Source organism: Bos indicus, chromosome 5 (genome assembly GCF_029378745.1).
Source record: "Bos indicus isolate NIAB-ARS_2022 breed Sahiwal x Tharparkar chromosome 5, NIAB-ARS_B.indTharparkar_mat_pri_1.0, whole genome shotgun sequence".
Classification (NCBI taxonomy): domain Eukaryota; kingdom Metazoa; phylum Chordata; class Mammalia; order Artiodactyla; family Bovidae; genus Bos; species Bos indicus.
Window position 1 is genome coordinate 110,145,754 of NC_091764.1, and position 19,932 is coordinate 110,165,685.

Genomic DNA, 19,932 nt, shown 5'->3' on the forward strand with positions numbered 1-19,932 from the left:
AAACCTGCCTTTTCTTACCCATTCGAAGCAGCAGGAAGGCCAGCTATCTCACAGGATGGCTGTGAGAACCCGTGAATACCCTTCTCCCAGCATCACCACCATCTGCGTGGCAGGGATTTTGTGTTTTCTTCCCCTGCTGTGTTCCCACCTGGAGCCCTGGTGAGTGTAAAGCAAGTGCCTGAGAGGTATTTCCAACGTGAATGAAATGGGAGGTGTAGAGAAGAGGACCCTACCCAGAAGGTGAAATCAACAAATGTGGATTTTTTCTTCCTGCCACCACCACCCTCCCCACTGCTTCCCTCACAAACTCGGTTATTCCTGGAGCAGCCAGGGAGAGAGCTGACTCCTATGTGGGCAACCTGTCAGGTTCTCCATCTCGCCCTGCCCAGCCCAGCCCGCTCAGGGCCCACGTGCGTGTTTGCTCCTCTTTTTTAAAATGTTTACTTATTCATTCGGTTGTGGCATGCAGGATCGCTACTGCGTCCTCTGCCCTCCTCTCTCCCCAGTCTTTCCCCAACCCTGGCAACCTGATGGGGCTTGCAGTTTCCCCTCTCCCAGGGCCCAGGAGGCAGCCCCAGGCCTGAATATCACATTCTGCCTCCCCAGAGGTCCTTTCTTCTTTAGGGTCTGGGGAACTGCTAGGTTCCATGAGTTCAATTCAGATCTGATCAAGCTGGGATTTGGGAGACAAACTCCCCTCCTCCTGAAAAGCAGCCAGGACTCGAGTCTGGCGAGAGGGAAAGCGGGGCAGAGCAAGAGCAGAACCAGGACTGACAATTTGGGAAAAGTCTATCTTGACTCCGTAGTCAAATGTTTTCTGGGAGACAGCTGGGTCTCGCAAGCCTTCCCTTCAGGCTTCCCCGCTATGGCAGATCCCTGCCAGGAGGGGGCGCTTCCTTTTGCATCTCTGAGCCCCAAGGGGAATGTCGGCTTCTGCCAGGGTAGAAGTTGCCGGGTTGTGTGTTTTTGAGCCTTCACTAGAGTATTAGTTTCCCTTCACTACTGCAACAAATTACCACAAATCTAGTAGCTTAAAACAACACAAATTTATTCTCTTACAGTTCTGGCAGTCAGAATTTGAAACCGGTATCTCTGAGCTAAAATCAAGGTGTCAGCAGGTTGGTTCCTTCTGGAAGTTATGAAGGAAGAATCCATTTCCTTGCCTTATTATTATTATTTTTTAATTTATTTTTTGGCTGCACTGGGTCTTCACTGCTGTGCTTGGGCTTCAGTAGTTGCGGCACACAGGCTTAGTTGCCTGGAGGCATGTGGGATTTTCCCAGACCAGGGATCAAACCTGTGTCCCTTGCATTGGCAGGTGGATTCCACTGGCCCACCAGGGAAGCCCTCCTTGCCTTTCCCAGCTACTGGAGGCTGCCTCATTCCTTGCCTTGTGACCCCTGCCTCGCGTTACTCGTTTCTTGATTGGTCACCTTGTCCCCTACTTCCTCTCTGAGCTCCTGCTTCCTTCTAATAAGGATCCATGTGATTACATCAGGCTTGCCTGGATAATCCAGGATAATCACCCTGTCTAAAGACCTTAGCTTAATGACATCTGCAAAGTCCCTTTCATCATATAAGGTGGTGTTCACTGGTTCCTGGGATTAGAATGTGGCCATCTTGAGGGCCTCTCCTCGCCTGCTACAACTAGGCTGCAGAAAGGCTACACCTTCCTGGTGTTTCTGTGATTGGGCAAAAAAGGGCTGGGGATTTCTGCTTTGGGTTCAGCTAGGTCCTCCCTAACCTTGTATTTCTAAGGTCTAGGCTTCACCAACCCCCTGACCCCTTCCAAACCAAAGAAACTAGCTGCCATGTCTCCTTGCAAGTCCAGTGACAAGCCTGATCTAAGTGCTGGTGAGAGGTGCAGGGCCAGCCAAGAAGCCCCCTAGGCCAGAGGGTGCCTGCCCTAAGCCCACTCGGCTGGCTGCAACAAGCCCACGGCTGGGAGGGGACTCAGAGGAGGGTCTGGGGCCTGCCGAGGGCACCAGGGAGGCTGTGGGATGAGCAAGGCCTGTGAGGAGAGTGCGTGTCAAGTCAGCCAGGGCTGAGGCGTGGCTGTGCTGCTGCGGGAGCCAAAGGAAGAAGCTGGGGGCTGTGGTCTCGGCCCACGGACATGACAGAGACTGCAGCTGGGAGCAGTGCTGAGGTCAGTGAGAGAACGCCTCTGCCTCCCAGCAGCTGGGATGAGGCCTCGGCAGACGGGGTCCCAGGCGCCAGGCCTTTTCTTTGTAGCGAGAGGGCAGCAGGCAGGGCGGGGGAGGCAGCGGGCAGGGCGGCACTCTTGCTACCTCTTCTCCATGTTCTGCATCTGCAAGCTGAGGGAGGTGAAGCTGGCCAGCAGGTCGGTCACTTCGTCCACCTGTGGAGGAAACCAAGGCTCTGTGATGGGGTGTCCCAGGTCTCCCCCACAGCACCACAGGCGCAGAGGCAGGCACGGTCTCTCCTCCCAGGGCCTGTGAGGGCTTCACCCTGGACTATGGAGCAGCTGTCCAAGGGTGAATCCTCGCTGACCCAGAGAGAAGGACCCAGGCCGCTTCCAAGGAGGTGGACAGAGGCTCTGAGGCCCACAGAGGACGGCAACCAGCAGCCATGCCTCTCTCTCCAGCCTCAGAGCGGGGACCGGCTCACTCTGAGGCTCCTGCCAGGCCCTGGTCTGGACTGCAGCTGCGCTCACCTGCTCGCGGGTGCTCGTCTTCTGGAGGCGGGTGCAGAGGTCATCTAGCCGCTCCCGCTGCTCATGCCGCCCTAGGCGCTCCAGGTACTCCCTCAGCATCTGGATGATCTGAAACCAGAGGGCAGGCTGAGGGTGTGCCCACAGGCACAGAGCAGCCTGAGGCTGCTGCCCAGGGGCATGCTGGACCAGGTGTCGGCTGGGGTCCACGTGAACCCTTAAGTCACCCACTCAGTGCTGCAGGCTCAGCGCTCACCTGCTTCACCTCCAGCCGCACGGCTTCCAGGCACTGGGAGTGGCCTTCCTGCAGGATGTTGAGCTTGGACTTAGCCAGGTGCAGGGGTGTGCGGCCCGCTCGGTCCAGGGCGTCTACCCGGGCCCCTGGGGGGACAGACAGCGGTGAGCATGCTGAGCAGGGGGAGGAGGAGAGAGGACGGGGAGGGGAGCACTCACCTCCTCGCAGCAGCGTGGTGATGACAGGGGCGTGGTTGGTGCAGGCCGCTGAGGAAGGAGAACAGGGACTGAGAGCTCAGGACCGCGGGGGGCGTGGCCCTGGGTGCCCGCAGGAGGGAGCAGGGCTGTGTCTCTCAGGGTTCAGGTGCTAGATCACACCCCGAGAGGCATCACTGAGGCAGCAACTGGGGGGATTCAGCGATCAAACCCAACTTCCTCCCTACACAGCTGGGGAAACTGAGGCTGGGAGGCGGGACCCGCCTCGCCACAAGCCATGATGAGAGTTGGCCACAGGGCGGGAACCTCCCCCGGCAGAGCTGCTGCTGAGCCAGTTCAGGTTGTGAAATCAGCTCTACTTGGGGCACAGCCAACCAATAGTGGATGGGGTCAGCCATGTACACAGCCCAAGGGGAGTACGGCCCTGGGGACTCAGGCTCTCCCCAGGGGACAGGAGAGCCTGCTGGGGGCCTGCAGGACCCTGGGCTCTCCATCAAAGGAGCCTGTCTTGGCAGCTTCCAGGCGCTCACCCAGGTGCAGTGGCGTGTTCCCCAGCCCATCTCGCTGGTTGGGGTCGGCTCCGTGGTCCAGAAGCAGCTGTACTGGAAAAAGGAAAGCCCCAGAGGAGCCGCTGGGGGTGTCTACTGGCAGCATCCTAGCCTCCATCCCTACACGGAACACTGAAAGCCAGTACACTGCCCAGTGCGGTTTCACTCCCTTGCTCACTCGTGAGGCCTGTGTGCAGGACACTGAGCACCATGAACTAAGGCTTCTGGGAGGGTCCCTGAGCCTGTGCAGGTATACGGGACTGAGATTTTAGGGTTAAAGAAAGTTCTCCCAACAGCTGTGGCTGCTAGTGAAGGTTCTTAAGGGGCATGAGACAGGATGCCGGGCACTGAAAAGATTCTATATTTTGATCCAGGAGGTGGACACAGCAGTGTATGTACATAGAGACTTTACTGTTTGCAAGTTATACCACATCCTAAAAAGACTTCTGGGAAAAAAAAAATTGGGTTTGGGGGCGGGCTGTCCCACTGCTGCCCTTAGCACTGAGTAAATGTTGCCTGAATGTCTGGAAGGTCCGGTCTGACCTTGGGGTCGATCTCGTTCTTTCCCCAGGTGAGCCCACCTTAGCCTGGCAGTGCCAGTTCCACAGGCCAGAGGCGTGGGAGGGTCCAGCCTTCCTCGCCTCCAGCAGCCCCCCACCGGCCGTGTGCTGTTCCCCAGTGTCTCTGGAGGCAGAATACTCACCCAGCCCCCCTCCCCCACCTCCCAAGGACTCACCAATCTGGTCGTTGCCATTGCAGGAGGCAAAGTGCAAGGCAGTCCGGCCCTTGTCGTCAGCTGCACAGGGGTCCGCGCCTTCCTCCAGGAGCTGCTGCACTGGCACCGCCAAGACAGAGGGAACAAGCAGGGAGAGTGGCGGCGTCAGCCAAGCTGCAGCCCCGGGGGGTGGGCAAGGGTCCTCAGGGCCCCTTCCAGCAAGGCATCCATAATGTGTGGGAGAGCTAGTCCCTCCAGGATGCGGCCCCTGGAGGACTGCCGTGACAAGGGACTTGTTCTCCTGAGGGCACAACTGAGCACCAGGGGTGCTGGGTGCTCAAGTACGTGTCTTGGGACAGAGCATCACAGAAGGATCTCGGCCCTCAGGGTCAGGAATTCTGGAGTCATGGAAATCCCCAGTATTGGTTTTGGTCCTGCCCCTCTACAGGGGCAGGAGTCTGGCTACACATCCATCCAACTGGGACACATCTGTGGGCTGACGCTCACTTAAGCTCCCAAGAGGCAGCTCTTTAGAGTGGACAGAGCCTGGGCTCTGCCATGCAGACCAAGTCCCAGACCGAGCTGAGCAAAAAGGAAAGGAGTTCATTGCCAACAGCATGCGGCAGTGGGCAAAGCTGGGCTGGGAGCAGGAAGGCCGAGATTTGGGCCCCCATTCACCAGCAAATGGGAGTAGTTTCTGCCCAGTCAACCTCTAGAGCTGCCATGATGAGAATAATGGATATGAAAGTCCTTTTCTGAAAAGTCTGGAGCCACTGTAAAATGGGAGGCATTATGTATTGCATGCCCATGTCCAAACTGAAATGTAGAAATTGCTGCCAAACATCATTTTAGAGCAAGCAGTGGAATGCCCTAGCAATCCCCCAGCGAACCTCTCAAGGACCCGAGTCCTTCCAGGCAAAGCCCAGATAATCTCCTGCTCCATGAATCTCTCCCGTCTCCTTAAGGTGAATGAGCCCCTCTGACCCCCACATCTCTGTGGTGCCCTGGTCATCCTGCTGCTCTCACATTAACATGCTGAGCTCTTTCAGAGTAACTGCCTGTACACCAAGCACCAGCCAGGCATCAGCTGCCTGACTGCCAAGACCCTCAACCACTCAACATGGTACCATGTCCATGCTACAGACGAGGAGACAGACTCCAACCCAAGCCAACAGGAGGGCTGGGATAGGAACCCAGGTTTCTCCTGCTCAAGAACTTTTACCTCTCTGACTAAACACATGACTTTCCTTTCTTTGGGTTTTTTGTTTGTTTTTAGAAATGGTGTCACTTTATACTCTTCTTCTCCAGCTATACTGTAGGTTTTTATTTTGTTTCTTAATATCCTGGATGGAGATATGACTTGACCTGTTTCACAAATGTTGCTGACTGACTGCATAAATGAATGAATGGTTTGGGAATGAATGAATGGGAAAGGTTTATAAGAGTGGAAAAGAAGGAAGAGCTTCAGGTCACCTTGGTGTTCATCAGTGCAGTCACCAAGAGAGCCAGCATCCCTGAGATAAAGTAAATGGTTCTATTTTTGTGATCTGTACAGCTAACAGTCTTTTCGGAAAACACTTTAGCAACACCTATCAGAAGCCATCAAGACACACGTATCCTTTGATGTAGAAACCCCATTCCTAGGAAATTATCTTAATAGTGAAAAACCAGTGTGCAAATATATGACTAACTGAATAACTCTTGCTTTGTCCCTTTGAAGGCATCATGTGCATCCATTACAAACTGTGGTTTCAGCTGGGGAATGGAATTACAAGGTAATTTCTGCTTTTTACAAGCTTTACACAAATTGTACAGCTATGTATTTATTCTATAAATAGGAAAGATGGCACTTCTGTTTTGAAAAAGAACAAATGGTTATGAAGACTATGGGAAAGGTTTATGATACATAAAGCATTAAGCAGTAAATGCTTTAAATGTGTAAAATTGTGTAAATGCTGTAAAATTGTGTATACAGCACAGTCTACAAGCTCATCAAGAAAATTCCTCTGTACAGGAAAAAGGACAGGAAGGATATTCACCAAAATATTAACAAAGATTAGCTCCTTTGCTGACATTTAAAATGTTTTTCTTGTATATTTTTCTAATTTTTAAAAGATTTTAAATGCATATATCATTTTCACATTTAAAATCTTTTCAATGGGACTTTCCTGGCAGTTTAGTGGCTAAGACTCTGAGCTCCCAACATAGGGTGCCCAGGTTCGCTCCCTGGTCAGGGAACTAGATTTCATATGCTGCAGCCAAGAGTTAACATGCCATAGCTACAAGATCCTGCAGCTAAAGGGCCCCCATGCTGCAACTAAGACCTGGTGCAGCCAAAAAAAAAAAATCTTTCAAATGATTATGAATTCACAGAAAGGTACGTATAATTTAACCATAGGAGGGCAGAAATTGTACATCCACTATAATTGCTAACCTATACCAAAGACCCAACAAACATGAAGCAAGAAAACAGAATGCTAACCATACAGTAAAAAGGAGTGAAAAAGCTAAAGTACAGCCAGTTTTGCTATCAGAGTCCTGCAAGAGTCTGATGGGTGTGTCACAGACTCTGAATGGAAAATTACAGCATTTCCACCAAAATAATGAAACTACCATGTGGACACCTGATTCAAGATAAGCTAGACACTGGCTAATGATTGTGAAAGCTGATAAACATCTTTTACTGTTGTGAAAAGGAAAAGATAAGCTAGACATAAACTCACAGGCATAGAGAACAAACCAGTGGTTACCACTGGGAAGAGGGGAGGCAATATAGCGGTGGGGAAGTAACTATTAGGGGCAAACTATTAGGTATAAAACAAGCTACAGGGATATATTATACAACAGGGGGAATATAGCCAATATTTTGTAACAACTATAAATGAAGTATAACCTGTAAAAATTGTGAATCACTATACTGTACACTTGTAACTTATATAATATTGTACTTCAACTATGCTTCGATTTAAAAGAGAGAGAAAGTAAACCTATTAAAAAAGGTAAACTAAAAATAAAATAAAATTTAAAAAAATTTAAAAAGGTAAACTAGACTTTCTGTGGAAGGGAAGTATAATTAGAATATTCTCTGGCCATACACTAGAGGTATTAAAAAGAGAATATATCATTTTTCCTTGAAAAGCCATATAGGTTACCACCCAAATATTCCACAATATTAAAGTTCATGGAAGAGATGAAATTGGAGAGCGCTGAAAAGCCCTCCAGTTTCTAGGCCTGCTCACTATGCTCTGCCAGGGATAAGGGACCCACTCAAGGCCCAGCTCCCTGAGGGGAACAACCTCCTCTCCATGCCTGCTCTCCTATCCATGGCCCTTTATCCACACTTACATTTTATCTGTTGACCACAGCATCGCACTCTCACAATAGAATGATGGCCACGTGAGATACGGCAGAATCACAACACCCAAAGATGCCTATGGCTAAATAGCCAGAATTTATGGATAGGCTACCTTACATAGCAAAAGGGACCTCACAGACAGGATTAAGGTTAGCAACCTCTAGCTAGATTACTGGAGAAGGCAATGGCACCCCACTCCGGTACTCTTGCCTGGAAAATCCCATGGACGGAGGAGCCTGGTCAGCTGCAGTCCATGGGGTCAAGAAGAGTCGGACACGACTGAGTGACTTCACTTTCACTTTTCACTTTTCACTTTCACTTTTCACTTTCACGCATCGGAGAAGGAAATGGCAACCCACTCCAGTGTTCTTGCCTGGAGAATCCCAGGGACGGGGGAGCCTGGTGGGCTGCCGTCTATGGGGTCGCACAGAGTCAGACACGACTGAAGCGACTTCGTAGCAGCAGCAGCTAGATTATCCTGGATTTTGCAGGCCCAATCTAACACATGAGTAACATCAGAGAACCTTTTCCCATTGGTAGAACCAGTGTGCGGACTCAGTCTCCTATCGCTGACTCTGAAGATGAAGGGAGAGGACTACGAGCCAAGGAACGTGGGCAGCCTCAGGAGCTGGGAAAGGCAGGGAAACAAATTCTTCCTGGAGCCTTCGGCAAGAAATACAGCCCCACTGACACTCTGAGTTCAGCCTGATGAGACCTAAGCTGGACTTCCAACCTTCATAGTTGTATGATGACAAACTGGTGCTGTTTTACACAACTATATCTGTGGTTATTTGTTACAGCAGTTACAGAAAACCAATATACCACTTTTCCCTGATTCACAGAATGAATTAAGTCAGTGGATAAAATTAAATCTTTTTTTTCCCTATAACTTGTCTTGTACCTTTGATGCTGCTACTGCCCTATCAGCTAGTAAAGGATGAAGAGCAACAACAACAACAACAAAAAAAACAGCCGTGTCCTGCTAGGAGCCCACCCCTGCCTTTCAGATGTTCTGTCAACTTAAGTTTGAGAACCCCACTACCACCAAGCCTCAGGGAGCAGCGGAAGGGCTCTATGCAGATGGTGGCTCTCCTGGCGGTTCAAGTTGATTGATTTTCATTCCTTTTAGCCACAAGGTCCCAAAAACTCCCACTCTGCGGCTGGGTGCCAGGGATACAAAAGCTCCCGCCATGAGGGGGCTCACAGGGTAATAAACACTCTGACACCAGTAAGGACAGGGTGGCAGGCAAGCGTGGGAAGAGTAAGCATCTGCACCAGACTTGTCATCTGTAAGACGACAGCAGTTATACAACAGATACAGTGGTCCCAGGGCTGAGCTGGCAGAATTCAAGCACTGTCTTCCCAGGTACTGGTGATGTGGACTTTTCCTTCCCTGACCAGACCACGGAGCCAGACTCACTCTGCACACTCACCTGTTTCCACATCGTTGGCATTGGCTGAGTCCCTCAGCCTTTTCAGAGCTGTGAAGAGAATAAGAGTGCCAGTTAAAAAAACAAACAAAAAAACCCAGCAATGGCCATGATGAAGCAGAAAGTGATGGCTTCCTGGGAACTTCCTGGCAGTCCAGTGGTTAAGGACCCATGTGTGTGTCGCACACAGCACTGCCAAATGGAAAAAAAAAAAAAAATCTAAAAGGAAAGAGAGGTGCCAGGATATAACCAGGAGAAACCTGAAATGTGACACAGCTCGTGCAAAAGCCACATTTTGTAGCAAATCCTCCAAGGCCTTTGCAGCCAGATCTTGGCTCTGCCACTTTGTGACCTTGAACAAGTTAGTTAAGCCCCTGGGCTTCAGATCTATCAAGTACAAACAAGGTTGAGCTCTGTCCTGACAGTCCTAAGTTGTTGCAAAAATCAAATGAGATGATTTACACAAAACTCTTTGTGAGCTGGTTACACATATAATCTTATATTCTCCTTCAAAACAGGCCACTCCCAAATGGCATATTTAAATTTGATAATTCCCACAGAGAAACTTTTTTCTCCACAATGACACTACCTCTATATTAAAGGCTAATAGAAAGCAATACTTTTATCATCAGAGAAATGGACAAAAATTACAATTCAGATATATAATGATTCCTTACATTCATACAGCATTTTCAAATTCTCAATTAATCCTCATAACACCACTAAGATACGAGTAGGTCCTAGAGGGAATCTAAAAGTCCCCATTCTTAAATTTTTCAGGGTGTTGGTTTCCATGGCATCCATAAAATGTAAAAGAAATATGGAAGAAGTATCAGAGCAGGAGTTCTAACACCAGCACAACCAACTTTTACTGATGTGACTTCAGTCAGTTCAGTTCAGTCGCTCAGTTGTGTCCAAATCTTTGCGACCCCATGAATCGAGGCATGCCAGGCCTCCCTGTCCATCACCAACTCCCGGAGTTCACTCAGACTCACATCCATCGAGTCGGTGATGCCATCCAGCCATCTCATCCTCTGTCGTCCCCTTCTCCTCTGCCCCCAATCCCTCCCAGCATCAGGGTCTTTTCCAATGAGTCAACTCTTTGCATGAGGTGGCCAAAGTTCTGGAGTTTCAGCTTTAGCATCACTCCTTCCAAAGATGGAATGTGACTTAGAGCAAGACAGTTATTTCTCCAAGCCTCAGTTTTATCTTCAGTAAAGTGGGAACAGTATCTGGATCTTGATGAGTTATTATGAGGATCAAAAACCGTCACAGGGCTTCCCTGGTGGTCTAATGGTTAAGAATCTGCCTGCCAATACAGGGGACACGGGTTTGATTCCTGGTCCAGGAAGATCCCACAGGCCTCTGAGCAACTAAGCTCATGCGCCACAACTACTGAACCTGAATTCTAGAGCCCAGAAGCTGCAGCTACTGAAGTGTGTACCTAGAGCCCATGCTCTGCAACAGGAGAAGCCACCGCCAGGAGAAGCCTGCGCACCGCAATAAGGAATAGCCCCCACTCACCATAACTACAGAAAGCCTGCGCTCAGCAAAGACGGCCCAGCAGAGCCAAAAATAAATAAATCTTAAAAAGAAAAGAAAATGACCACATTATCACCCAACATTGTCTGGCACACGTTGATGGCCAAATATTGACTATACATTCCCTACTTTACCTAACTCTTGTCAACATTCCTGTAAAGCATACCATTCCCATTTTACAGATAAGAAAACTACAACTGAAAGGGTCTGTAGTTTGCCTAAGGCCACCATGAGCTAGAAAAGTCCAACCCAGGTCTGTGCATTTAAAGAAGCTGGTACGACTTGGCTCTGATACGAAAATATTCTCCACTACCCCATGTATTATCTACACCTGGGGCTAGGAATCCGTTTCTACTCAGGAACTACCCAATGTGAAAAGCCTCCGGGACTGTTTCTGAGCAGGAAGACTACTTTTTTTTTTTTTTTTTTACACTCATGGTCCTTAGCAGTCATACGACTACTATTCCTACTGGAAGGGGACTCAGGGGTCACTCCAGGTCCGTAGCGCAGACGTCGGAGGACTCATCCTGAGCGGGCTGGGGAGATCAGCCGAGGCCAGCCCCGCCTCCCGCCGCGCTCCTCACCGTGCACCTCCTTGCCAGTGGGCCCGAGCCGGCGGTGGGGCCTGGCGGCGCGCCGCAGCCTGCCCGCGGGGATCTTACAGCGCAGCTCATCGCGGGGCTCCGCGTCCTGCTGCCACAGGACATGCAGGTAGCGCAGCGGGGACTGGGCCCCGCCGGACGCCCGGCCCGGGAGGCCCGCGCCGCCGCCCAGCGCAGACCCAAAGTCGGCGAAGGAGAAGAGGCCCTCGGGACCCGTCAGCGGCTCTGGCGCCACCGCGCACTCGCCGTCGGAGCTTGAGCGGCCAGAGCGCGACTCGTCGTCCGCGCCCCCGGCGGCGGCTGCCATGGCAACGGCTCCGCGCGGGCCTGGCCGCCTGAGGAGCCTCGTGCCTGAAGGACCAACGGACCCGCTTCCCTCCGCCCTAATGGCTCGCTGTCAGCGGACGAGCTGGCGGGCCGGGCCTGCAACCACGGCAACCGGGTCGGGGGGCGGTCTCGGGGAGGGGAGCGGGGCCGTTTCGGACCAATGAAAACCCTTCCAACTGCAATAGACCTCGTTTCCGGCAGTATGACTGATGGGTATAAGGACCAATCGCAAATTTGAGCTGCTCAATCCCCTCGCCTTACTTCCCTACCGGAGCCAATAAAATAGCTGAGTTTAAGACACTTTTTTTTCTTATTTCTCCTATCGGAACAAGGGAAAGATAACGGGCAGATGCCCTAGCCAATCACGTTAAGATGATGTGCAGCCAATCACAAAGGAAAGTGAAGAATCCAGGGGGGGCGGGGAAAGGAGAGGAAGAAAATGTTTAAATCAATGAACGTAAAAAAAAAAAAAAAAAACTTCCTAAAAATACACAGTGTTAAGTAGGAAATGAGAATACGTTAAAATGTGGGGCTAGCAACACGAACTGTGTAGTAATAGCTTTTAAAGGCGATAAATTCCGTTCGTTCTCTCCGTAACCCTGGCGTTGATCACTAATTTACAAAAAAATGAATTCTGTAATTCAAGGACTTTCCTGAGGCTCAGACGTTAAAGAATATGCCTGCTATGTAGGAGACCCGGGTTCGATCCCTGGATCGGGAAGCTCCCCTGGAGAAGGAAATGGCAACCCACTCCAATATTCTTGCCTGGAAAACCCCATGGACAGAGGAGTCTGGCGGGGAGTCCAGTCCATAGGGTCACGAAGAGTCGGACACGACTGAGCTACTAACACTGTAACTCAACATCATTACACGAGAGTGATCAACATTTGAGTCTGAGAGCCAATCACTGAGCCAGCAAATTCTCTGTGCTAAGTCCTGGACACAGAATCAGACTACGCTCCGAGAGGCTCACGTCGGATGGAGAAGTCAGAGCCGGAAACAAGGAAGTGTTCCGCAAACCGCTAACGGTGAGCTTAGCAACCTCTCCCAGGTACCCTGCTTTGTAAGAATTTTCACAACCCTGAATCCCACATGCACTTCTGTAAAGTGAGCAAAGAGGATCACCGCTACTTCATAGACGAGGGGCTGAAACCAGAGAGATAACGGACTTGTTCACGGATGCCCAGCTCTCTTGAGAGGAAGACTGTCCTGGCAAAAGTTGTTCCTTGTTATTCAGCGCAGTGAAAATGTAATCTTTTTCTGACAGTTGAAAAGCACTTTCAGATTTTGCAGTGTTCTCAGAACACCGCTATAAAGTTTATCATTGTAACATATGGAGAAAAATATTTATTATTGTTATTCTTCTCCTCTGCCCCATGCAGGAGAAGGGCATATGCCAAGTTCATTTGTATCTAGAAAGAAACATTGAATGGGTACTATTTACCAAGTGCTTAATATATATGATGCCATTTAGTTCTCCTTCACAAGAGCCTTAGCAGGTAGATATTATTATACTGACTTAGCAGAATAGGAAACTGTAGTCTTGAAATGTCATATGAATCAACCAGGGTATGAGACTAGAAAGTTGGAGAACTGGGATATGAACATAGAAAATCCTCTCTTTCCATCACACTGCTCTCTTTAATAAAGAGCCCACTGGAAACCTGCGTCCAGAGAATGTAAGTGACTTCTGGGTGTTTATACCTCAATTCTGCCGAGTGTACCCTGAATTAACTTTATTACTCATTCCTCAACTTTTTCCATGTAATAACCTCCAAAATAATCTTCATCCCTCCAGTCTCTCTTTGAAGAATCAAGGTTTACTTGTTGTCTAAAGCACAATTCTCTTCATGTCCTACTAGTGGATCTGGTCTTCAAGCCATCTGGTCTCCTAAGATGTTTGCGTTGTCAGAAATCTTTTAATTTAAACAGGATCCCTAAACTTTAGAGGTTGCTGTTACTTCTAAATTTTAAGTCAGCTTTGTTGAAGTGCATAGCCCAACCCTTTGTGTGTTGCAAGATCCACTTGTTATTTGGGATTGGAAGAATGGGATGTGGGTTGGATGTGGACCCAGTTAGCCTAACCCAGATGAGTTTTAGAGCGGAACTTGGGACTATGAAATTGTATTCCCTCATAATGCCTGGCTCAGCAACTGGAGCCAGTATACTGTAACTATTTGACTAACTTACTGGTTGAATGAATGAATGCATGAGTAAAGATAGCATGTCCCAGTGGTTAAGACCATCAACATTGGACCATAAATATGTAGTTTTATGGCTCTGAGCAAGTGACTTTCCTTTTCGTATCATCAATTTCCTTAGCCACAAAAGTAAGAGTAGTCCCTATATCATGTTAGTGCATGCTCACTCAGTCATGTCCAACTCTTTGGGACCCCATGTGCTGTAGCCCACCAGGCTGCTCTAGAGGCCCATGAAATTTTCCAGGCAAGAGTACTGGAGTGGGTTGCCATTTCCTGTTTCAATGATCTTCCCAAACCAGTGATCAAAGCCAAAGATAAAAGAACCTAGTGGAGAAGGCAATGGCAACTCACTCCAGTACTCTTGCCTGGAAAATCCCATGGATGGAGGGGCCTGGTAGGCTGCAGTCCATGGGGTCACACAGAGTCGGACATGACTGAGCAACTTCACTTTCACTTTTCCTTTCACGCATTGGAGAAGGAAATGGCAACCCACTCCAGTGTCCTTGCCTGGAGAATCCCAGGGACGGGGGAGCCTGGTGGGCTGCCGTCTATGGGGTTGCACAGAGTCGGACACGACTGAAGCGACTTAGCAGCAGCAGTAGCAGCAGTACAGAGTGTGATGGTTATTGCTCAAAGTATGATAGTTGTTCTTATAAAGAAGTTTAGGATGCAGGTCAGTTCAGTTCAGCTGCTCAGTTGTGTCTGACTCCCTGTCCATCACCAACTTCCAGAGCCTGCTCAAACTCGTGTCCATCGAGTTGGTGATGCCAGTGCAAATCCTATGCAATTGTGGGCATATCACACTGGCATGAACTTGATCTAAGGGTGCTGCAAGCATTCATATGCAAGTCATTATGTTTGGTCAGTTAGCAAATAGAACATGGAGCACTTAATGGGAGACAAAGAAAGTACCTCTAATGTTGTCAAGTGGGAAAAGCTTCTGGTTGGGAATCCAAGGGCTTGTGTTCTAAGACCTACTCTGCCAAGACTCACTTCATAATTTGGGGACGAGTGTTTCCTTTCTTTGGGCTTCAGTCTTCACATCAAAAGTATTGTTCTAGGTCAGATATTGACACTGGCTCAGGATGGCTTGGCTTTCCCTTCATTCATTCCTTCATCCTGTTGGCCTACACAATTTGAACTGGTTTCCAACATTAAAAAATTTAGATCTTTCCCATAAAACTTTTTATTTCCAGATTCTTTAAAAAATAAGACAGTATAGCAATACACGACCAACTCTCCCACATGGCAATGGTTGGCTGGAGCTGCATAGCAACTTTCCCCTTTAGATGGGGCATGGTATTCTGTTTGCCACAGTCCCCACCACTCTCTGTTACCTCCATTTGAGGCCTAAAGGCAGTTACCGTTTGTCCTCATACCTGTGATTTTTTTTTTAATGGAGCTAAGAGGAAATTTAAATATCACTTGTCTCCATCAAATGTGGAATAATAAAAACTAGCGTGGAGGAAAATTATTTAGTATGTAAAGCATGATGTACAGTGATAGTGTGACTTCTTTATGCCATTCTAGAGAATTTCTAATAAACCTACATAAGGGACATCTGACTTTCTGGGGAAATTTAACTTTGACTAACAATTGACAAGGACTCAGAGATGTTTTTTTATAACTCTGTAAAGTTAGAGGTTAGCTTGTAGGAAACTGATAAGGTACAGTGATTTTTGTATATCCAGTAAAGAACGTAACACCAGAGTTATGGTTTTGTTACTCTGGAGGGTAAGACACAGATTTGGATCTAATTTAGCAGTCATATTTCTTTCTTTCTATTTTTTGGCTGCACAGGATCTTCGTTGTGGCATGCAAGTTTCTCCAGTTGCAGATGTGGGATCTTAGTTCCCTGACCAGGGATTGAACCCATGTCCTCTGCTTTGGAAGGTGGATTGTTAACCACTGGACCACCAAGTAAGTCCCTAGCAATCATATTTCAGCATTTCTTTGCCCATTCTAGTGCATGTGTGCCCGGTTGTGTCTGACACTTTCTTTGCCCATCAACTATTCTCAAATTCTTTTCAGGCCATGTCTGTCATACTGCTGTTTCCTTCATTAATGAATAACTAAGCTCACTCTTTATTGGTATGAGAATTATGTTTTTAATCTCTTAGTGGTATTAATCTTTTACCTACTGTAGAAGTTCCAAAGATTTTTCATTAGTCATTTGTTGTTAATTTTACTTATAATTTTTAAGTGAAATTTACTCATGTGAAGAGTTGACTCATTGGAAAAGACTCTGATGCTGGGAGGGATTGAGGGCAGGAGGAGAAGGGGACAACAGACGATGAGATGGCTGGATGGCATCACTGACTCGATGGACGTGAGTCTGAGTGAACTCCGAGAGTTGGTGATGGACAGGGATGCCTGGCGTGCCGCAATTCATGGGGTCACAAAGATTCGGACACGACTGAGCGACTGAACTGAACTGAGGTTTAAAGTATATACAAGAAATTTCCACGTTTTAACACAAGGCCACTGATTTCTGATAAATGTATACACTCAGGTGACTATCACCTCAATCAAGATATGTAGCATGACACAGAAATATATATATGAGCACGACAATTATATTTGTAACAATTTGAGAATTGCTATTTTAGATTGTAGAAAAGAAGGACAGGCCCTTTTCAGAAAAGTAGGTAAATATTTATTTGCAGGCAAGAAAAACAGTCTTCAATAGTCTCTATCAAAGAAGGCTACAATTTAACATACATTCGGAAACAGCCTCCTACTTGTTTTTTTTTTTTTTTTTCCAATCTAGTGAACTCCTGTACCAGATGATCCCTAAAGATACTTCTGCTTCTGATTTATGAAGACTCAGCTACTTGTCTCTCAAGGCCTACATACTACTGCCCCAAAGGGCAGTGAGCAGAGGCTTCTGAGATCATTTCAGGAGAGTGAAACAAACAAGATAATACATCAACTACAAACAAACTCAAGATTCTTGGGAAGTGGGGCTTGACATGAACAGAGCTGAAGAGCCCAGGATGACTATTAAATATAACTAATGGCTTTTCTGCATCAGAATTTCTTGCTTCAAATCCCAAGCAAAAGATCAAGAGAAACAGGCTAGCTTTTCAACTGCTAAATTCTCTCAGTAACTCTCTCAGGTAAAATTATTCCAGGAGCTTTTTTCTGCCCCCAGTTTCTTTCCCTTTGAAGTACTGGTTTTCCATTAACAAGGGAGCCTTGCAAAATCAAACACTCCGTGATCAGACATTACATAGTCTACAATGGGGGCCCAGCTACTCTCAGGTCAAAGTTGGGTTTCTTTCTTTTCTAAAAAAATTGTCTTCCTTGGATCTTAATTGTGGCATGTGGGATCATCATTTGGGTGCGTGGATTCTAGTTTAGGGGGCACCTGGGCTCCATAAGTTGTGGCATGTGGGATCTTAGTTCCCATCAGGGATGGAACCCATGTTCCCTGCATTACAAGGCAGATTCAAATTACACAAGGAATAAACAACAGAAAATAACAAACCAAAAACGAGAGAGGAAAGAGATTTATTTATTTAGAACGAAGGATCACAACGAAAATTGTGGGAGAAATCTTGCAATTACAATTTGTAATTTTAAAAAGCTAACAACACAAACATTATGAAATCCAGAAATGAAGCCCTAATTTTCTTAAACACCTTTATTTTTTCTTTTGAAAGGCTTGACTTTGATCTCTTCTTTATATAACAATTTTGTATCATTTTCCACAATTTTAATGGAAAGACAATTTAGTTTTTCCTCCAGCATATCAAAGCAAAATTTTTTAATTTAGAAAAGTTCCTTCAGACCTCGCAGTTCTTTTTTAGTAATGTCATGAACTGACCTAGAAAAGGTCAGTTTTCATTCCAATCCCAAAGAAAGGTAATGCCAAAGAATGCTCAAACTACCGCACAATTGCACTCATCTCACACACTAGTAAAGTAATGCTCAAAATTCTCCAAGCCAGGCTTCAGCAGTACATGAACCATGAACTTCCAGGTGTTCAAGATGGTTTTAGAAAAGGAGAGATCAAATTGCCAACATCTGCTGGATCATGGAAAAAGCAAGAGAGTTCCAGAAAAACATCTATTTCTGCTTTATTGACTACGTCAAAGCCTTTGACTGTGGATCACAATAAACTGTGGAAAATTCTGAAAGAGATGGGAATACCACACCACCTGACCTGCCTCTTGAGAAACCTGTATGCAGGTCAGGAAGCAACAGTTAGAACTGAACATGGAAAAACAGACTGGTTCCAAAAAGGAAAAGGAGTACATCAAGGCTGTATATTATCACCCTGCTTATTTAACTTATATGCAGAGTACATCATGAGAAAATGCTGGGCTGGAAGAAGCATAAGCTGGAATCAAGATTGCCGGGAGAAGTATCAATAACCTCAGATATGCAGATGAAACCACCCTTATGGCAGAAAGTGAAGAGGAACTAAAAAGCCTCTTGATGAAAGTGAAAGAGGAGAGTGAAAGGTTGGCTTAAAGCTCAACATTCAGAAAACTAAGATTATGGCATCCGGTCCCATCACTTCATGGCAAATAGATGGGGAAACAGTAGAAACAGTGTCAGACTTTATTTTTCTGGGCTCCAAAATCACTGCAGATGGTGACTGCAGCCATGCAATTAAAAGACACTTACTCCTTGGAAGGAAAGTTATGACCAACTTAGATAGCATATTGAAAGGCAGAGATATTACCTTGCCAACAAAGGTCCATCTAGTCAAGGCTATGGTTTTTCCAGTCGTCATGTACGGATGTGAGACTTGGACTGTGAAGAAGGCTGAGCGCCAAAGAATTGATGCTTTTGAGCTGTGGTGTTGGAGAAGACTCTTGAGAGTCCCTTGGACTGCAAGGAGATCCAACCAGTCCATCCTAAAGGAGATCAGTCCTGGGTGTTCATTGGAAGGACTGATGCTGAAGCTGAAACTCCAATACTTTGGCCACCTCATGCGAAGAGTTGACTCACTGGAAAAGACCCTGATTCTGGGAGGGATTGGAGGCAGGAGGAGAAGGGGACAACAGAGGATGAGGTGGCTGGATGGCAACACCGACTCGATGGACATGAGTTTGAGTGAACTCCGGGAGTTGGTGTTGGACAGGGAGGCCTGGCATGCCGCAATTCATGGGGTCGCAAAGAGTCGGACACGACTGAGCGACTGACCTGAACTGAACTGAATGTCATGAACATTTTGAGAGTTATCAAAGTTGAGGGCAACCTGTATCAAATTTTTGTCATATACTAACTAAGGTTTTGGGAAATTTGAAGCTTTCTAGTTGCCCTGCTGCTGCTGCTAAGTCACTTCAGTCGTGTCCGACTCTGTGCGACCCCATGGACTGCAGCCTACCAGACTCCTCTGTCCACGGGATTTTCCAGGCAAGAGTACTGGAGTGGGTTGCCACTGCCTTCTCCTGTAACTGCATCAGATCAGATCAGATCAGTCGCCCAGTCGTGTCCGACTCTTTGTGATCCCATGAATCGCAGCACGCCAGGCCTCCCTGTCTATCACCAACTCCCGGAGTGCACTCAGACTCATGTCCATCGAGTCAGTGATGCCATCCAGCCATCTCATCCTCTGTCATCCCCTTCTCCTCCTGCCCCCAATCCCTCCCAGCATCAGAGTCTTTTCCAATGAGTCAACTCTTCACATGAGGTGGCCAAAGTACTGGAGTTTCAGCTTTAGCATCATTCCTTCCAAAGAAATCCCAGGGCTCATCTCCTTCAGAATGGACTGGTTGGATCTCCTTGCAGTCCAAGGGACTCTCGAGAGTCTTCTCCAACACCACAGTTCAAAAGCATCAATTCTTCGGCGCTCAGCCTTCTTCACAGTCCAACTCTCGCATCCATACATGACCACAGGAAAAACCATAGCCTTGTAACTGCATAGTGATACACTAATTCAAACTTACTGCTATGGGGGGAAAAACACCATTTAATGAGACATGAAGACAAAGCACAAACCCGACTAAGGGGACACACGCTGTGGACCACAGCACTGCTATGACCAGATTACCCTTAAATACTTATTTCATTGAGGACCCGCAGTCATCACAGCGGGTGGTAGGTGTACGTTACACACGGAGGGTCAACACTAACT

The 19,932-nt window shown here is 47.5% G+C and overlaps 1 protein-coding gene and 1 long non-coding RNA gene across 3 annotated transcripts; one reads left to right on the plus strand and one right to left on the minus strand.

Moving 5' to 3' along the window:
* Positions 1-1,027: 1,027 nt before the first annotated feature.
* On the minus strand, positions 1,028-11,746 carry ANKRD54 (ankyrin repeat domain 54). 2 transcript variants are annotated; one of them, XM_019959971.2, is made up of 8 exons: positions 11,296-11,746; positions 9,173-9,220; positions 4,406-4,504; positions 3,652-3,723; positions 3,125-3,172; positions 2,928-3,052; positions 2,675-2,782; positions 1,028-2,359 (listed from the first exon to the last, which is right to left on the minus strand). In XM_019959971.2, exons 1-8 carry the CDS (start codon positions 11,618-11,620, stop codon positions 2,285-2,287), a joined length of 900 nt encoding a protein of 299 aa, XP_019815530.2. In that variant the 5' UTR covers positions 11,621-11,746; the 3' UTR covers positions 1,028-2,284. The 2 variants fall into 2 exon arrangements, with proteins under 2 accessions (XP_019815530.2, XP_070646484.1); XM_070790383.1 differs by having other exon boundaries at positions 4,406-4,499; positions 11,296-11,476.
* A 343-nt stretch (positions 11,747-12,089) lies between these two features.
* Positions 12,090-16,862, plus strand: LOC139183240 (uncharacterized). Its single transcript, XR_011566830.1, has 3 exons — positions 12,090-12,668; positions 15,642-15,761; positions 16,612-16,862. It is a non-coding gene; the product is annotated as an uncharacterized lncRNA (long non-coding RNA).
* Positions 16,863-19,932: the final 3,070 nt, after the last annotated feature.

Excerpts from the sequence above, each read along its gene's own strand:
- ANKRD54 (XM_019959971.2), bottom strand. The coding sequence starts at position 11,620 with ATGGCAGCCGCCGCCGGGGGCGCGGACGACGAGTCGCGCTCTGGCCGC. Across the intron at positions 9,221-11,295 it reads CACTGGCAAGGAGGTGCACG|CTCTGAAAAGGCTGAGGGAC; the intron begins GTGAGGAGCGCG and ends TTCTCTTCACAG. Across the intron at positions 3,173-3,651 it reads GAACACGCCACTGCACCTGG|CGGCCTGCACCAACCACGCC; the intron begins GTGAGCGCCTGG and ends CTCCTTCCTCAG.